We start from the raw sequence: 16,567 nt of genomic DNA on the forward strand, positions 1-16,567 counted from the left end.
CCTTGTGTAAACCATGAAGTTGACATAAAACCAGACAACCCAGCTCGCATAAAGATCTTGAACCCCGATTTCTTGGGTTTGCTAGGCTAGGCTCGGTAAATAGAGACTCCCAGCTTCTTTTGCCTTTGTATCTGACCGTCATTTCATCAGTTGGTTCCTTTATCTGAATCAGATGAACAATCAGGTGACAAAACTACAGACATCACCACTCTCTTTCTTGCAGGCCTACTGCATGTACTGATGGTAATTCCCTGAAAACACATACACGCTGGTGAATAAATCAGTAATACATGTTTACATGTCCTTACATGCTTCGTGTCTCAGTATTCATTATCTTTGTGATTGAAGGTTTGTCTGCTGGTGAAGAGGTGTGCCATGGGAGCAAATTTAAGCTGCCATTAAGATATACTCCCCCTCTTTACAATGGACCATTATACTTCATACCAAGTAATGGGGGGCCCAAGAAACTGGTGATGGACAATGGGGAGGTGAGAAGTGTCTGGTACCAGGTAGTGTCGTCAAGATACCAACATTTTGGTACCAGTACCAACATGTATTTCAATACTTTTCGATACTTTTTCAAATAAAAAGAGGGCACAAAAAATGTCATTGCTGACTTTATTTTAATAGAAAATCTTGGAACAAGAACACAATTTTAAAATAAATAAAATAAAAAATTATTCAAAACACTAGGCCTTTTCTAGGTCCTACTTTAGGCCGTCTTAAATAGGACCAATGTCTTTAAATGGTATTTTACTATACTGTAGTCTTTATAACATATTAAATGGCTAAATGTGTATGTAAACGTTTTTTGCTTTATAAAGATCATACATTCATGCATTTTACAGCTCTGTAAAAAAATTAACGGACCACTTCAGATTTATTGTAAATCACCATGTCTACATGTAGGGCAAAAAGTTTCAAAAACTACCGGTACAATCAAATGCAGTATAGTGCCGTTTTAAATGCCTCAGTACCGCGGTACCAATTTAGTACCGGTATGCCGAACAACCCTTAGTACCAGGTTGATCGATTCAAGGCCAGATTTGGAATGTGATAAATATCTGCATCTCTTTAAATGAGCGAACCAAATTTTAAATGATATTGAATAGAATATCCGTTCTGAGTGAATTTATATGTGCTTTCATCTTGCAGGTGAAGGACCCACGCTTCACACTCAGCACTCACTCCTTTCACTTAAACGACGTGATGGAAAGAGATGATGGATATTTTTCCACATCGTTTAATGGTGAAAACATGATTGCCAAACTGGAATATCTGGGTGAGAGCTTTTAGTGTGTTTTTTTTCTTTTGTTCTTAGGTAGAGGGGGAAGTGTTGGTTGAAAGTGTAGTTGCATGTCCCATCACTTCTTTCCTGCTGCTGTTGGCTAGGCTAGTCGGCTGGTGTCTTCTTGTTGGTAGCTGACTGCTAGCCTGCTGGTTGCTGCTTTTCAGTTGGGCTAGGCTTCTAAATGTGTTTTGCCTCACATCATGGCACAAGGGATTGTAACATCTTATCCTTTGTATTGATGAATATGTTCCTATTCTCCCATAAAATATTTCTATAATCGTGTATCCTACCAGCTCTGGGCAGTGTTCCTAAATACAGTAAGTTAAAATCAACTTTTCTTAATGTGTGTTTTCAGATTGTGCCCACAATATCTCAAAGAAATATGGGTATGGGTGGAGCGAGGAGATCCCTTCACACGCCAGTTTCCTGGAATACACTAATTTGAATAGTTCAGACCACCCAAAGATCCTGTGGAATCGCACAGACCCTGAAGTCATTGTCGGACAAAAAGGACGAGTGATAATAAATGCCTTTGAGATTTTGTACCTCACCCAGGAAGACAATGGCTACTACAACTTCAGGAAAAGAGACAACACTCTTCTGTATAGGGGGCGCCTCGTGGTAGAAGGTGATTTTAGGAGCTTCATATAAGCCGCATGTGAGATTTTAGATTACTGTGTACCACATTAAATGTTCTCATACAATCTGATTTGTCCCACACAGGAGAAACTATACACTATGATCCAAAGAAGGATGATCACCTCACCATCAATTTTCCTTGGATTGAATCCACATGGACAGTGACTTTTACCCCTAAGGGGAAAATGAAACCCCACACAGTGATGAAAGCTGGGTTTCCAGTCATCAGTGGAAGCTGGTTCAGTCATAGAATTCAGGTTCTGAAAAATAAGTTTGAAATTAATCCTGTGGAAAGCACCGACTCTGGTACCTTTGAGTTCAGAGACCCGCAAGGCAACCTGGCATTGACTGCGATAGTGGAGGTATATCAAGGTGAGCAACATTCCTTCTTATCTAGAGAAAAACTACTGACAATTCAAACTGAGACAAACCTTCACCTCATAACGTATTTCCCTTTCCCTTATTTGTCCTCTTGTAGAGTCTTCTGCATTGAAATATTTACTTGCCATTGGCGGGATTATCCTTGTGGGGATCCTCTGTTGTTGCTGTTTCTGTTGTAGAAGAAGGTGTTGTAATGGAGACAAGTCTGCTTCTCAGGCTGCAGCAGCTCCTGCTGTGTATTACCATGTAGGTATTTCTCTAAATGCTCATTCAGACCAAGTGTTATTATAGATGTTTATTTTTTATTTCAGTGTGCTTGTTCCAATTACAGGGTGATCATAAACCTGCAGGTCAAAGTTACTCAGCTGTACCGCCTCCTCCAGCTTTCTCTCATCAGCCTCAGACCTCGTTGTACCCTACAGCTACCTCCTATGAGCCAGCAGTAAGTGGGAAAAAAAAAATCTGTTTCCAAATATATTTGATTCAAAAACTGCAACAAGGAATAATGTCAGCCAATATAAAGACTTTAAAATAAAACTATTGTGTGCTGTCCTCCGTCTTTTTTTTGTTTTGTTTTTGTCTTACAGGTGTACCACCCTGTTAACGTCCATGTGAACCCTTCTCAGCCTGAGGTACACACAGAGTTCCCCTTGAATGCATAAGAAAAAAAATAGTCTTCATTCAAAGACAAATTTCCTTAACTTATACACATTTTTCATTGACACATATTGATTTTCCTTTTCTTTTTATTCACTGCTGCCTCCAGATTACACTACCAGCAGGGCCGATACCTGCTCCAGGTCCATCTGTCGGCTCAGACGTTCTCTCCTCAGACTCTGAGCTGAGGTTTAAGCAGAAGGGACTGGCCCTTTCCTCTGCTTCTCCTCTCAGCGTAGACTCTACTTCTTGTGACGTTTACACCTCAGATAAACTAAACTTCCTGTAAAGAGCAAGCTGAGATTGGTCATGTTAAAGTTGAATTCATGTTTTTTTAGCCCCCGACTGGACTGTGTACTATACGCACTTTAAAATATAAAGATAGTTTGGTTACCTACAGTAGAGGGAGGTTAGCAGCACACCTCCAGTTTGTAGAAGCAGACATGTGTATTGGCTCAGAAGCCATGCAATGATCGGATGTGGACGAACCAGGCAACAAAATGTGTTTCCTAACGCAATAGGCATCTTAAACTTAATTATATCGAATAAACCTTGCAGAAGGACTTTCTCTGATCGAGAACTGAAACCATCATATCAATCTATTCTTTTCTCATCACACAGACTTGCTGGTCTACTGCTGCCTCCATTAGTTTGTTTCATTGTGTGAGTTTGTTCACATGTTCAGACTCTTGTTTGGTCAAAACAAAACTCACACGCAGGTGCCTTTTACTGCTGATTCTGTCCACAACAGTCTATTACTTAGTTTCTGTGTAAGCACTGCTCTCTGGTTTTTAGGTCATACACTGAATATGGATCACTACATACAACCATCATTTAAAATGATCAATTTACATTTTTGTAACATCAGCCTGATAAGACTGTCAGAAAGGGATTGAGCAGAAAAAATGGTGTCCTTCACATTACATCCTTAAGTATGTCATATCTTCTCTCTCTGACAAAGACATTTATGAACAAACCAATCAATATTAATATTTTTGTTTCTACTTAACTCTAAATTGGTTGTACGGGTGTAGCTTAAAGTTAAGCAGTTTAATTCTGCCATAATATACAAGAAATATGCGTGCCATACATTTGAGCTTTAATTTTGTGCAAATAATATACACATGATCCTGCTAGATGAGGTATAAGATGAAGAGGATGATGTTACCAGCTTTACTTATTGTTGTCAACTACTTTATATTTTACATCATTTGCCTTCTGCTCCATATATAATGTATTTCTACATTATGAGTTATGATATTGATATTGGCTTATTTCATGTTTGTTATATACTTTGCAAAAGTGTCAGTCCTAAATCTGGGTCTGTCTGTGTTTTTGTTGCTCCTGTGCAACTTCGACTGTTATCTTTTTTGGATCATGAAATACAATGATAATATTTTTTATACATGTGTTTGTTTGTATTATATGAAAATATATAATCCCGATTTTTGTTATTTAGTAAAAATGCCACTGAATCTTAAAACCTTAACTTTATCATTAAAACCCACATCAGGATGAAGTAGAAACAATATTGTCAATGTATTTAGCATAGAAGAATTAAACTGCCGGGTTCAATTATCGGGGGCTCAATTATTGTTGCATGCATTCCCACACGAAGTGCAACAAGATCATCTCAGTGAGTGCACCGATGGACGTTATTTCTCTGAAACTGTGGTCAGTGCTGTGAGTAAACAGATTTAATGTATAAAATGGTGCATTACCCTTATAATCAATACATCCTGATTAAAGGATTACAGAAAGGCTTTACATGCAGATTGAACATTTGAAATTATATAACAAAAACATTGTCAAAAGGCTACCAAATATTCTAATTAAAATGTATGTGCTCCATGGCTTTCTTGTATCACAGATTGGTTATTCTATACTTAAAGCAGAAAGATAAGATTGGCATTGTGAATTGAATTTATTCTGAGTGAAGTTTTGTATTCAGTTTCAATCCTAACTGTCTGCAGGTCTGAAATATAGCAACTTCAGAAACTGAGGAAGTAAGCACTAAACAAAGCATGTGGGAAATTATACAAATGACTTCACCAAACCACATGTATTCCTCTGAGGAGCAGAAAGACGGGCAACACAGACTTTCAGTTTAGTTTAATTCAGGTCAATGCAGTTTTAGGTATACACCATCAATAGCAATACAAAAATCAATAACCATCACAAGACTGTTTACAAAACCTGGCCTGAAACCCCCAGAGCAAGCACAAACAATTTGGGAAAGAACCATGAAGAAACCTTGAGCATAGCCCAGCTCATATGGAGGGACCCATCTGCTTGAGGCCAGCGGAGGGGAAGGAAAGGAAGATGGAGAGAGGGACGTGCAGCTATTAACATGCTGCACAGTAGTACCAAGCAAAAGAAGGAAAAGTAATAAAGAAATTATAGAATAGGAGCTCAGTGGCAGAGAGAAGGACGTGGAGTTCTCTGGGTCTCCTGTTGTTCTGGGTACAAATAGGAGGTATGCATTGACGTCACTGCCGCCCGGGGCCACGCCTCCTGAGTGGCCAAAACTGGTGAAATGTATCAGTAAATACAGCGAGACCAGGAAAAATGCGAATTATCAGATCAAATTAAAGGCAATTGGACTCAACAATGATCCATACCAACTAGTATGGATTTGGAAAAGTGGATTAGCCTCAGTTTCAGTTAGTTTTAGTTCATTTCTGTTATGATAAATGTAGCTAAATAAAATACACTAACGCTAGGAGCTTTACTGAGAAGTAATGTTTACTGTTATTTATTGTTGTAAAAGAAATAGTTACTTTTGGCTATTGTGCTTGATGCTTCCAGATGCGTCATCTACATGTCCGCCCTGTATGTTGGCTATGTTTGGCTGCATTCAACTCCATTCGTCTTCTAGATGACGTCAACTATATGCCCAAGCCGAATGGAACTGAACATAGCTTAACAAACCGTTTGTTAAGTTATGTTCAGTTCCATTCGGCTTGGACTGCGTGATTAGACAACACAAGTTTAATTTATTTTTCACAATATGTCTGGAATGGATATCTCAATAAAGGTTTTTATTTATAATTTTCGATTAATAATAATAATAATTCATAAAAAATTAAAGTAACAAAATGTCAAGATAATTTGAGTTCAATCCAATAATTTGTATAGTAGGCACAAAAGGATTTAATAAGTTTTATCCTGAAAAAGATTAAATAAAAATACAGCTTTTATCAATTTATACCAAGAATAAAAGGACAAAACAAAACCGATAACGTGCTCTGCCTCGATAACAACCGCTAACTGCTAACCTCTCCTCCGCTTCTTCCTGTTGTCCAACCAATTACAAAACGCGATGTCCCCTACGTCGTGACGTCATCAGGAAGCGACGGATACTCAGGACGAGCACTTCTGGTAGGGCTTGCCGACGTTAAGTTTCAACACTATTAAAATTGGGCTTTTAATGTAGTACAAAAAAGAGTTATGCTATAAGTTATAACAGCATTTTATCCATAGATGCAGATTTGCAAATGTCACACCACTGTTTTTAACTTTTATGAATGAGCTGATTAACATAAAAAAAAATTGAAACAAAACAAGCCTTATGCGTTCACAATAGCTTACTTTGATTCGTGATTAAATCTCTGACCCTGACTTTACACACACACACACACACACACACACATTTATATATATATTCTACTTTTTGCTTCTCTTTTCTTTGGCAGATATCTGTAAAAATATATCTCCGACTGCTTTTCAAATCTGTTGGTACAGTCAGTTGCACAACAGCTCATCACCATTTTTTAATTAATTTTAGAATTTAGACTCTATTAAAGTCTAGGACTAAAGTCTTTTTGCCACTCAGTGACCGTAACCATGGATACTTCGTTTGCGGTGACGCCGCGTGCATACTCTCCACAGATATGCATACCCCATTGACTGTTGCCAAAGCAACATCCCCCATGCGCGCCCCGCCCACTGACTGGATTTCCCGGAATAAAGGGGCGTGGTTACAGGAGACATTTAAAGGGTCATCGCACAGATATACAGCATGCGGCACACAGTCAATGGTAAATCACAACAGAGCGACTCGCTGTGAAAAGGTCTGTGAGAAATTTTAACCATGATATGTCACAGATTCCATCAAGACACGAAAGAAATATATCAACGTACTGAATAGGGCATCAGATGTCCTCGTTAAATAACGTCATACTTTTTATTAACATGATATTGATCATCGGTGTTGCCAGGTAGACAGCTGATGGTTTCCACTTAAAATGCTATTCAAAACACACACAAACCCTACGACAACAATTGAAGAGACATATAATTTCATACTTTATTTATTAATTTGCGTATATTTATAGGCTGTCACAAAAAGCAATGCAGTCAGAGCATATAAATAATCAGGAAACAAACGTCAGACACACAGAAATGCACTTTGGCTTTGGTTCAAATAAGCCTCAATAAGTAATGACAAAAACGCCTAAGTGATCCCAAACCAGCCTTAATTTTATTCACCCGCCCAAGTCTATGTTTTCACCCGCAAGACAAAATTTAGATTTCAAACCACCCAATTAGCTGTGAAGTCCCGCGATCTGGCAACAAGATGGTCGTTCGAGTGCAAACATGTGTGTACCGATGGTACACATATGTTGAACCTACTGCGCAGGACTGCACTCGCCCATTATGTTTCGCCTTAGACCTGGATACATACATTTCCAGACGGGACAAAGACATCGCTGTCATTATTCTGCAGTGAGTAGGTTAAACAATTCACTTTCTGTAGCTTGTGTTGGTAGAACCGGGTTTCAAAACTTGTGAGGTAAATTACTTGTAGAGAAATTATTACACCAAAGGGACAAATGTTATGACGGAAACGACAGGCTTCCCTCATTCGTCCCTATCCCTCTGTCTTTACAGGACATGTTACTTGCGTTTTTGACGGTTTCGTGTGTCTTCTTTGGTGAGTAGATTTGGTAAAACTTCCACTAACCCATGAGTTGTACAGAGACCGGGGTTTGTTGTAACGGACTCCTTCAATGAGAAATAATATGATGTGATAGTGATATGACGTTGCACATGCGCAGTAGCATTATTCCTCTGCCTGTGAAGGTCCGCAGTCATCCAGGTCATGGTTATCCAAAAGGCGTTGAATAAAGGCAACTCGACCTGTAGAATTTCTTGAAGACGTTTCGCTACTGATCTGAGTGAAGAAGAACTTAAAAAGCTACTCGGATGAGTGGCGAAATGTCTTCAAGAAATTCTACAAGTCCAGTTGCCTTTATTCAACGCCTTGTGGATTCTTCTACTGTGGATTCATTTATGAAATATAGTCTAAATTTGTTTTTTTCTTTCTTCTTTCTAAAGTTTAATGTTTGTAACCTTGATTTGAAAAGTGTTATGCGAATAAAGATCATTATTATTAATTATTATATTAATTTTATCTATAGGTTAGTGGTAAAACGTCGTATAAACAACCTTTGCTAACAATGTGTCATTAGTTAGTTTTAACCATGGCTGCCAGATAAGAGGCAATTTTAACACTGCATCTAAAAGATTAGTCACAAGGTTGCTGTGGATTAATTTTAATTAACTGACAGTAGTTTATATAGTTTATATATTTTTATAGGAACTGTACATTATGTTTTGGATGTTCTGTATCTCAATAATCCCTCCCTATCTTTGTGATTGAAGGTTCATCTGTTGGTGAAGAAGTGTGCTATGGGCACAAATTTAAGTTACCATTAGAATATAGTCCCCCTCTTTACAATGGACCATTATACTTCATACCAAGTAATGGGGGCCCCAGGAAACTGGTGATGGACGATGGGGAGGTGAGAAGTGTCTGGTACCAGGTTGATCGATTCAATGCCAGATTTGGAATGTGACAAATATCTGCATCTCTTCAAATGAGCGAACCAAATTTTAAATGATGCTGAATAGAATATCTGTCCTGAGTAAATTTATTTGTGCTATCCATCTTGCAGGTGAAGGACCCACGCTTCACACTCAGCACTTACTCCTTTCACTTAAACGACGTGATGGAAAGAGATGATGGATATTTTTCCACATCGTTTAATGGTGAAAACATGATTGCCAAACTGAAATATCTGGGTGAGGGCTTTAGTGTATGTTTCTACTCTCCCATAAAATATTTCTGTAATCAAGTATCATGTAACTTTCCTTAATGTGTTTTTTCAGATTGTGCTGAAAGTATCTCAAGGAAATATGGGCATGAGTGGAGCAAAAGGATCCCTTCATACGCCAGTTTCCTGGAATACACTAATTTGAATAGTTCAGACCACCCAAAGATCCTGTGGAATCGCACAGACCCTGAAGTCATTGTCGGACAAAAAGGACGAGTGATAATAAATGCCTTTGAGATTTTGCACCTCACCCAGGAAGACAATGGCTACTACAACTTCAGGAAAAGAGACAACACTCTTCTGTATAGGGGGCGCCTCGTGGTAGAAGGTGATTTTAGGATCTTCATAGAAGCCGCATGTGAGAGCTTAGATTACTGTGTACCACATTAAATGTTCTCATACAATCTGATTTGTCCCACACAGGGGAAACTATACACTATGATCCAGAGTGGGACAGCCGCCTCATGATCGATTATCCTCGGACTGATCGCAAATGGACTGTGACTTTTACGCCTAAGGGGGAAATGAAACCCCAAACAGTGATGAAAGCAGGTGATCTGGTCAGCAGTGAACGCTGGTTCAGTTATAGAATTCAGGCTATATATCATGGAATAGAAATTAATCCTGTGGACAGCACCGACTCTGGTACCTTTGAGTTCAGAGACCCGCAAGGCAACCTGGCATTGACTGCGATAGTGGAGGTATATCAAGGTGAGCAACATTCCTTCTTATCTAGAGAAAAACTACTGACAATTCAAACTGAGACAATCCTCCACCTCATAACGTATTTCCCAAATATCTTCGTTCTCTTGCAGAGTTATCTGATGCAATGCAATATTTAGTGCTCTTTGCCATGATGATCCTTGGATGGATTCTCTGCTGTTGCTGGTACAGTTGTAAAAGAAGTTGTAAAAAGGACAAGTCTGCCCCTCAGGCTGCAGAAGCTCCTGCTGTGCATGGCCATGTAGGTATTTCTCTAAATGCTCATTCAGACCAAGTGTTATTATTATGTTTCTTTTTTTTTTTTTATTTCAGTGTGCTTGTTCCAATTATAGGGTGATCATAAACCTGCAGCAAGTACTCAGCTTACCTCTCTCATCAGCCTCAGACCTCGTTGTACCCTACAGCTACCTCCTATGAGCCAGCAGTAAGTGGGGAAAAAAAACAGTTTCGAAATATATTTGATTCGAAAACTACAACAAAGAATGATGTCAGCCAATATAAAGACTTTATTTTGTTTTTGTTGTTTTTGTCTTACAGGTGTACCACCCTGTTAACATCCATGTGAACCCCTTTCAGCCTGAGGTACACACAGAGTTCCCCCTGAATGCATTTGAAAAAAAAAAGTCTTCATTCAAAGACAGATTTCCTTAACTTATACACATTTTTCATTGACACATATTGATTTTCCTTTTCTTTTTATTCACTGCTGCCTCCAGGTTACACCACCAGCAGGGCCGATACCTGCTCCATGTCCATCAGTCGGCCCAGGCGTTCTCTCCTCAGACTCTGAGCCGAGGTTTGAGACGAAAGGACTGGCCCTTTCCTCTGCTTCTCCTCTCAACGTAGACTCTATTTCCTGTGACGTTTACACCTCAGATAAACTAAACCTCTTGTAAAGAGCAAGCTGAGATTGGTCGTATTAAAGTTGAATTCATGTTTTTCAGTCCTCAACTGGACTGTGTACTATACGCACATTAAAAATGAACGTGGTAGTTTGGTTACCTACAGTAGAGGGAGGTTAGCACACCTCCATTAGTTTGTCTCATTATGTGAGTTTGTTCAGATTCTTGTTTTGGTCAAAACCAAACTCATACTTTTGTACTGTGTGTTCACCATCATTTGTGTGAATAATATGCATAATCCTACGGTAAGGGGAAGGTACTAGACCAGGTTATGTAACCAGCTTTATTTATTGTTGTCAACTACTCTATATTTCACACTATACTGTATATATAAACTACATATATCAAGTCTCACTATATTTTGAGAAATGTTGTTACCTGTTTAATGGACGGTTTATTCTTTGCAAAAGTGTAAGTCCTATGTCTGGAAGCTGTTACTTTGTTACTCTGTTTTTGTTGCTCCTGTGGAGCTTTAATTGTCATCTTCATTTGGTCATGTGTTTTCATTATATAAAGAAAATGTGACCACGGGCTTCTTCATTTGGTAAAAAATTTTCCTCCTGACTCTTCAAAGTTTAACTTTAACTTCTAGTAGACCAGGATATAGTAGAAAAAATAGTGGAAATATATTTATTATTCTCGAAATTTTGACATGCATGATAAAAATATATATATATATATATTTTATTTTATTTTTTTCTCATAGGTGGCCCTAATTCACTTCCATATCCCAATGACTGCACCACTGCAGGTTATTTCTCTCGGTAGTCGATAGTCTAAATTTAATGTAATAATTTAAATTTAAATTGGTGGAATACCATTTAAAATAATAAATCCTAATTAGAGGATTACAGAAAGACGTTGAGTGCTAGTTGTAAAACAGTATTACAAAAACACCAATGTTACAGGCCCCTCAAATATTAAAGTTAATCTTTCCACTTGGTTCACATTACACAGCCTATTGTACTCTAAAAAAATAAATAAATGAAACTGGCTGCCATGTTAGCAGTTAAATGCCATACCAGCAAGCTAACAAGCGGACATGCTTACAATCATTGTTGGACTTAATTTGCATTATAACATATACTAATTAATGTCCATCAAGTCTAAATCCCTGCTGGCTTCACGATTAAACAGAACCACCCTGCGACGTCCAATTCCTTTTAATAAAATCAACGCTCCTCGGTTTTATAAATTGCAGGAGTTCCTTAAACGCACCACTAGGGCCATCACTGAGACAGGAGACGCCCTGTTGTTGTAGGTCTGTTGCACGCTCATAGTTGGTTCCTGCTCCTCCGCCGCCGTGTTGAATAACGATGCAGTGGGTCGACATACTGTTCTTCTGACATTGTGCACGCGAAGTGTTTGAAAAGCCGGAGTAAACGTCTCGATAAGCTGTAAAGACATTTTGCTCTAGTTTATAATGGACGGGTCGCTGCGGATGTTGATGCTGTGTCTGCTGCTTTGTAAGTGAGAAAGACTGATTTATCGATTGGCCATTTTGTTTTTGTTTTTTGTTTTTTTATTTTTTTTTTTGTTAAAGACAGCTTGTCAAGCTATGGCGTGCTTCACCTAGTTGATGTAACATTAAAAAAAAATCAATAGTTGTCTTAGTAGTATGTCACGTGGTACTCAATTAGTCGCGTGATACACTAGTTCACTTAGAGAAAGACATACTATTAATATGTACTTACTTAATAATAGAGATAAGATGATTTGTGTTTCCAATAGGTTTCGCTGTTACAGTATGTTGAATAATGTAATTGGTCTGTTTGACACCTAGCTGAAGTGACCACCATAGCTGAATTTAAAAGTAATCTTACATCTGACTTTTAATACTTTAATAACTAGCAATACTTGTCAGGTGGTGTTCGTACTGTGGTCTTGCTATTGATGCATCACTGAAAATTAAAGGATTGAGAGTTCAGGCAATGCTCGTCATGCATGCATTTTTTTTTTAGCAATGTTAATGTTCATTCATTAGGTTGCCCTCTCTCCTTTGCACTTCTTATCCAGGTGTTTCAAGTAACGGTTATGATGTGGAGGAGTACGGGAACACACACAAGATACGTATGCCCAGAGGGTCTCACTATGTCCTGTTCAAACGCTCTGAAAGCTCAGATGTGAAGATCTTGTGGCAGCGGGACCAACCTGAAGCTGCTGTGGACAGTAGGCAGACGGTGATTGGCAAATACTTTGTGATGAGGAATCTAACCCAGAGAGACGGTGGCGAGTACATGATAAAAGACAAAAATCAGCATATTATACTACATAAAACGGTTGAAGTAAATGGTGAGGATGAATTATTTTAGTTTTTTTATTTTGTCCATCTATTTTGTGTTTTATTGTACGGTTGAAGGTCTTCAGCAAAACGATTGGCACAGACCTCACGTAGCCTACAAAATGATACAGCAGCCTCTGTTCTAAGCATCTAAAGTGTGAAAGTGCAATTCAAATATGTCATTCGAAGGCCACATAAACTACACAAACTAGAATGAACTCTGCTTTGCTAGGCTACTTAGCTTTTTGAGCCCGTTAGCTTTTAGGAAGGTCAGTTTGTTGCTCATTTTGCGTCAGTAAAGTACGAGCTTCTTGGGCCATTGGAGCTAACCAGTCATAGCAGATTGGACTTTTTAGCTCTGATTTTACAAGAACACTACAATATTCAGAGGCAAATAGCACTCCGCTAGTCAGTTCATGAAGACTCATTTCTGGCAAATGTGTATTGTGTTTTGTCTTTGTGGGTAGTACAAATAAAGACAAATAAAAAAAAAATTAGCATGGTTGTCTCTAAAGACGATCAAATGTGTCTTCCTGCACACCTAATGAACACGTCCATTCATGCTTAATTGTGAACCATACTAAACGAACCGGTTGTGTTTTCATGACTGGTCATGTGACTTTTACGCATTTTTGTGCTGTTTTATGAAGCTACAGCCTGTAGCCCTTTTTGTTGATAACATATATATATATTATTTATGTTTTTTGTCCTCTCCACCAGCACGCAATCAGGACTTTACATTGCTGATGGGAGACACCTTCCAGTTCAGTTATGATCTGGATTCGAGTGCCTGTAACATTTACTTCCTCAAAGAGAACGAGGAGTATCACATTGTCCGTCAGGGCAGGCAATACCACGAAATGTATGACTGCCCGGGCTATGAATTTATAAAGCCATGTGGGATTCTCTCCGAGTCCGTCCAAATGTCATGCAACGGACTCTTTGTAGTCAAAGACAATAATGGTGACGACATCTTGGAGGTGAATCTGACTGTCGAATGTGAGTATCCTGTAGGTTGTGAAACGCCTTATATAGTCACATTCTTTGTGAAAGGACTTCTGCCGATCAACTAATTGTTTAATGAACTTATAGTTTCAGCTTCACTTTTTGATGGATCTTACCTTGGTTATGGTGGGGTTGCTGCTGTCGTGGCAGTTCTCGGCTGTTGTTTGAAGCATTTCTGCTGTTGTAAAAGCTCAAAGGAGGGCAGCTCTCAGTCTCCTGCGGCTTCTGCCTCTGCTGCTGCTGAACCTAGCATGCACTATCAAAAGGTGAACATACTCTGCACTGAACACTTAACAGCAGAGGCAAACATTCAACTGGGCGCTAAATTGTTTAATTCAAACTGCAGTATGACCAGGGGCCCGTTGGACGGAGGACCAACCAACTCAGTCAGCCCTTTGAGAGGATGAACCCCGCTCGGCCGACTTCTGGTCCAACTGCCCCACTGGTCAGTGTGTGCTGCTTTTCATAGAGAGAGCATCTCCTCTCACACTGATTCTGCTGCGTTGACTCTAGCTTCACTACTAATGTCTGTTGTTTCACTTTGCAGATACACAAACCTCCTACTGTGCATGTACCACCTGCTTATTCTGATGTATGACTTGCTGACACACTTGCACAATCGGCCACATACATAAACAGGCGTGCTAAATTAAAAATGAATACTATTTTTAAACTTCCAAATCCTGACCAAATATGGGTTTCTTATAGTGTATTGTCTGCAAACAAGCAAATGAAGACTTACTTCCTGTTAATAGTTGATAGTTGATATAACGTTTGACATAAAAAAAATCATCATAAGCATGAGAATTATCCAATTTATTGCAAGGATATTTACTCTCCATGTAACTGGAAAGTATTCCTCATCAACCTGGTGACGCTGTGTCTTTTTGCTTGTTCCCCTCCAGGTTTCCAGCCAGGCTGAGCAGGATGGCGCTCCAGCTGGTCCTTTCTTCTCCGGCCCTGAACCGAAGTTCGAACTGAAAGGGGTGACTTTTGTCTCCCCGCTCAGTTCAGACTCGGGTTACTCTGACGTTTATAGGTCAGACAAACTCAACTTCCTCTCACAGCCCTGACGTGGTCCTAGATAGATGAGAAATAGTCGGGCACATAACCACTACCAGTAACAAATTAGTGTTTGAGATTTCTTATTTCATGGATTAAATACTGAAAAGTGCTTACTTCTGTTGACTGCTAAGCTAGCTGTTTGCATGTGGTTTGAAGCTAACCAGTTGCTGGCTGTAGCTTCATATTTACCACAGGCATGCGAGAGGTATCGGTTTTCTCATCTAACTTTAGCCAAGAAAAGGAGTAAATGTAAACACCAAAATAAACAGTTGGCGCTTATTCAGTATGTGCACCTAGTCACGATTAGTTCCGCAATAATCCTTTATGACAGTTAAATGTCAGAGAAAGAGCGACCATGTGAAGACCATTCATCTGCAACATTTCCCTTTATTTTAGGTTCATTATGAAATTGAAAGCCTTCAAGTGCCACATGTGAGCCACGGACCAGTGAAAACTCTGCATTGAGAAAGGCTACATTAATTACACCAAGGTTGTGACATAATCAGTCCTACCTAAAATAGCTAAATGTACATCATCGTCTGAATATTTTTCATTGCTGCAGCTCAGTAAGAGCAGAGCAGCTTGGCTGTGAAAGTTTTCAGGGAAGCGTATCATCAATGCAAAGGGCTCTGTTTAAATGTGGACATTGTTGTTACGTTGGTGCTCACTTGATAAATTAACTGGTGCTTGAATTATGTAGTTGAATGTAGAATTCTTGAAAATAGCTGCTCAGGTCAAACACACACACACACACACACACAGAGTGGCGTCAAAAAGCCAGAAACAACTTCTGAAGATAGTTCTGTTTGGTACAAGTGTAAATGTCATTGTTTTATCGATGTAACAATAATAATAATAATGCATTGGATTCATATCGCGCTTTTTCCGGATGCTCAAAGCGCTTAGAATTGTACTGCATGCATTATTCATTCACTCTCACCCTGGTGATGAATGGAAACGTGGCTGCTAGTTTGCGCCTACAGCCTCCGACCACCACTTACATCACTCACTAAATCATACACCTGGGGGCAAGGTGGGTAAAGGGTTTTGCCCAGTGTCTTGACACAACAGGCAGACTAGGGATAGGGCAGAAACAAACTGCCAACCTTTCAGTTATTGTACGACCACTCTACCTCCTGAACTACTGTCGCCCCAGATATGATTGGAAAGTTGGCTTTTTAATGACAGCAGCAAACGAGCTCTGTAGACAAGTCTGTGTAACGCCGTGTGTTGTTACAGAATGTGTGTTTGACTGTTCCCAAGAGTTTCATGTGGGGCAGACATTTAATCGTCTTGGTCTGCAGGTAGTTTTCCAGAGCTTTTGTTGTGGAAATATGAGGTTTGTGAAACCAACTGAAGACTCAGACGGCTTGTGTTGAAATAAGGTTTGCTGATATCAGGAGAAATGGTAACCTTGTAAACCCTGTTTTGTCTATGGAAGGAACACAAACGAGACTAGGTCAAAGAGACCTGTTTAACATAATGATGCAGTTTTTCTCTCATG

General features: G+C 39.2%; 3 protein-coding genes and 1 long non-coding RNA gene across 5 annotated transcripts; all 4 read left to right on the top strand.

The window, feature by feature from the left end:
- The first annotated feature begins 28 nt into the window (after positions 1–28).
- LOC125007662 lies at positions 29–4,822 on the top strand. The gene is made up of 8 exons (XM_047584395.1): positions 29–488; positions 1,156–1,282; positions 1,647–1,919; positions 2,015–2,302; positions 2,409–2,557; positions 2,643–2,753; positions 2,899–2,943; positions 3,078–4,822. Exons 1-8 carry the CDS (start codon positions 291–293, stop codon positions 3,255–3,257), a joined length of 1,371 nt encoding a protein of 456 aa, XP_047440351.1. The 5' UTR covers positions 29–290; the 3' UTR covers positions 3,258–4,822.
- A 2,369-nt stretch (positions 4,823–7,191) lies between these two features.
- Positions 7,192–10,656, top strand: LOC125008569. Its single transcript, XM_047585857.1, has 9 exons — positions 7,192–7,696; positions 7,862–7,904; positions 8,636–8,775; positions 8,929–9,055; positions 9,143–9,415; positions 9,511–9,798; positions 9,903–10,051; positions 10,143–10,234; positions 10,527–10,656. The coding sequence occupies exons 1-9, from the start codon at positions 7,628–7,630 to the stop codon at positions 10,654–10,656; spliced, it is 1,311 nt and encodes a 436-aa protein (XP_047441813.1). The 5' UTR covers positions 7,192–7,627.
- On the top strand, positions 10,170–10,634 carry LOC125007663. Its single transcript, XR_007112759.1, has 3 exons — positions 10,170–10,234; positions 10,348–10,392; positions 10,527–10,634. It is a non-coding gene; the product is annotated as an uncharacterized LOC125007663 (long non-coding RNA).
- A 1,284-nt stretch (positions 10,657–11,940) lies between the features above and the next one.
- Positions 11,941–16,275, top strand: LOC125008494. 2 transcript variants are annotated; one of them, XM_047585767.1, is made up of 7 exons: positions 11,941–12,178; positions 12,729–13,004; positions 13,714–13,992; positions 14,086–14,264; positions 14,345–14,443; positions 14,546–14,590; positions 14,904–16,275. In XM_047585767.1, the coding sequence occupies exons 1-7, from the start codon at positions 12,136–12,138 to the stop codon at positions 15,069–15,071; spliced, it is 1,089 nt and encodes a 362-aa protein (XP_047441723.1). In that variant the 5' UTR covers positions 11,941–12,135; the 3' UTR covers positions 15,072–16,275. The 2 variants fall into 2 exon arrangements, with proteins under 2 accessions (XP_047441723.1, XP_047441724.1); XM_047585768.1 differs by lacking the exon at positions 14,546–14,590 and having other exon boundaries at positions 11,944–12,178.
- Positions 16,276–16,567: the final 292 nt, after the last annotated feature.

Source organism: Mugil cephalus, chromosome 5, assembly GCF_022458985.1.
Source record: "Mugil cephalus isolate CIBA_MC_2020 chromosome 5, CIBA_Mcephalus_1.1, whole genome shotgun sequence".
Classification (NCBI taxonomy): Eukaryota; Metazoa; Chordata; class Actinopteri; order Mugiliformes; family Mugilidae; genus Mugil; species Mugil cephalus.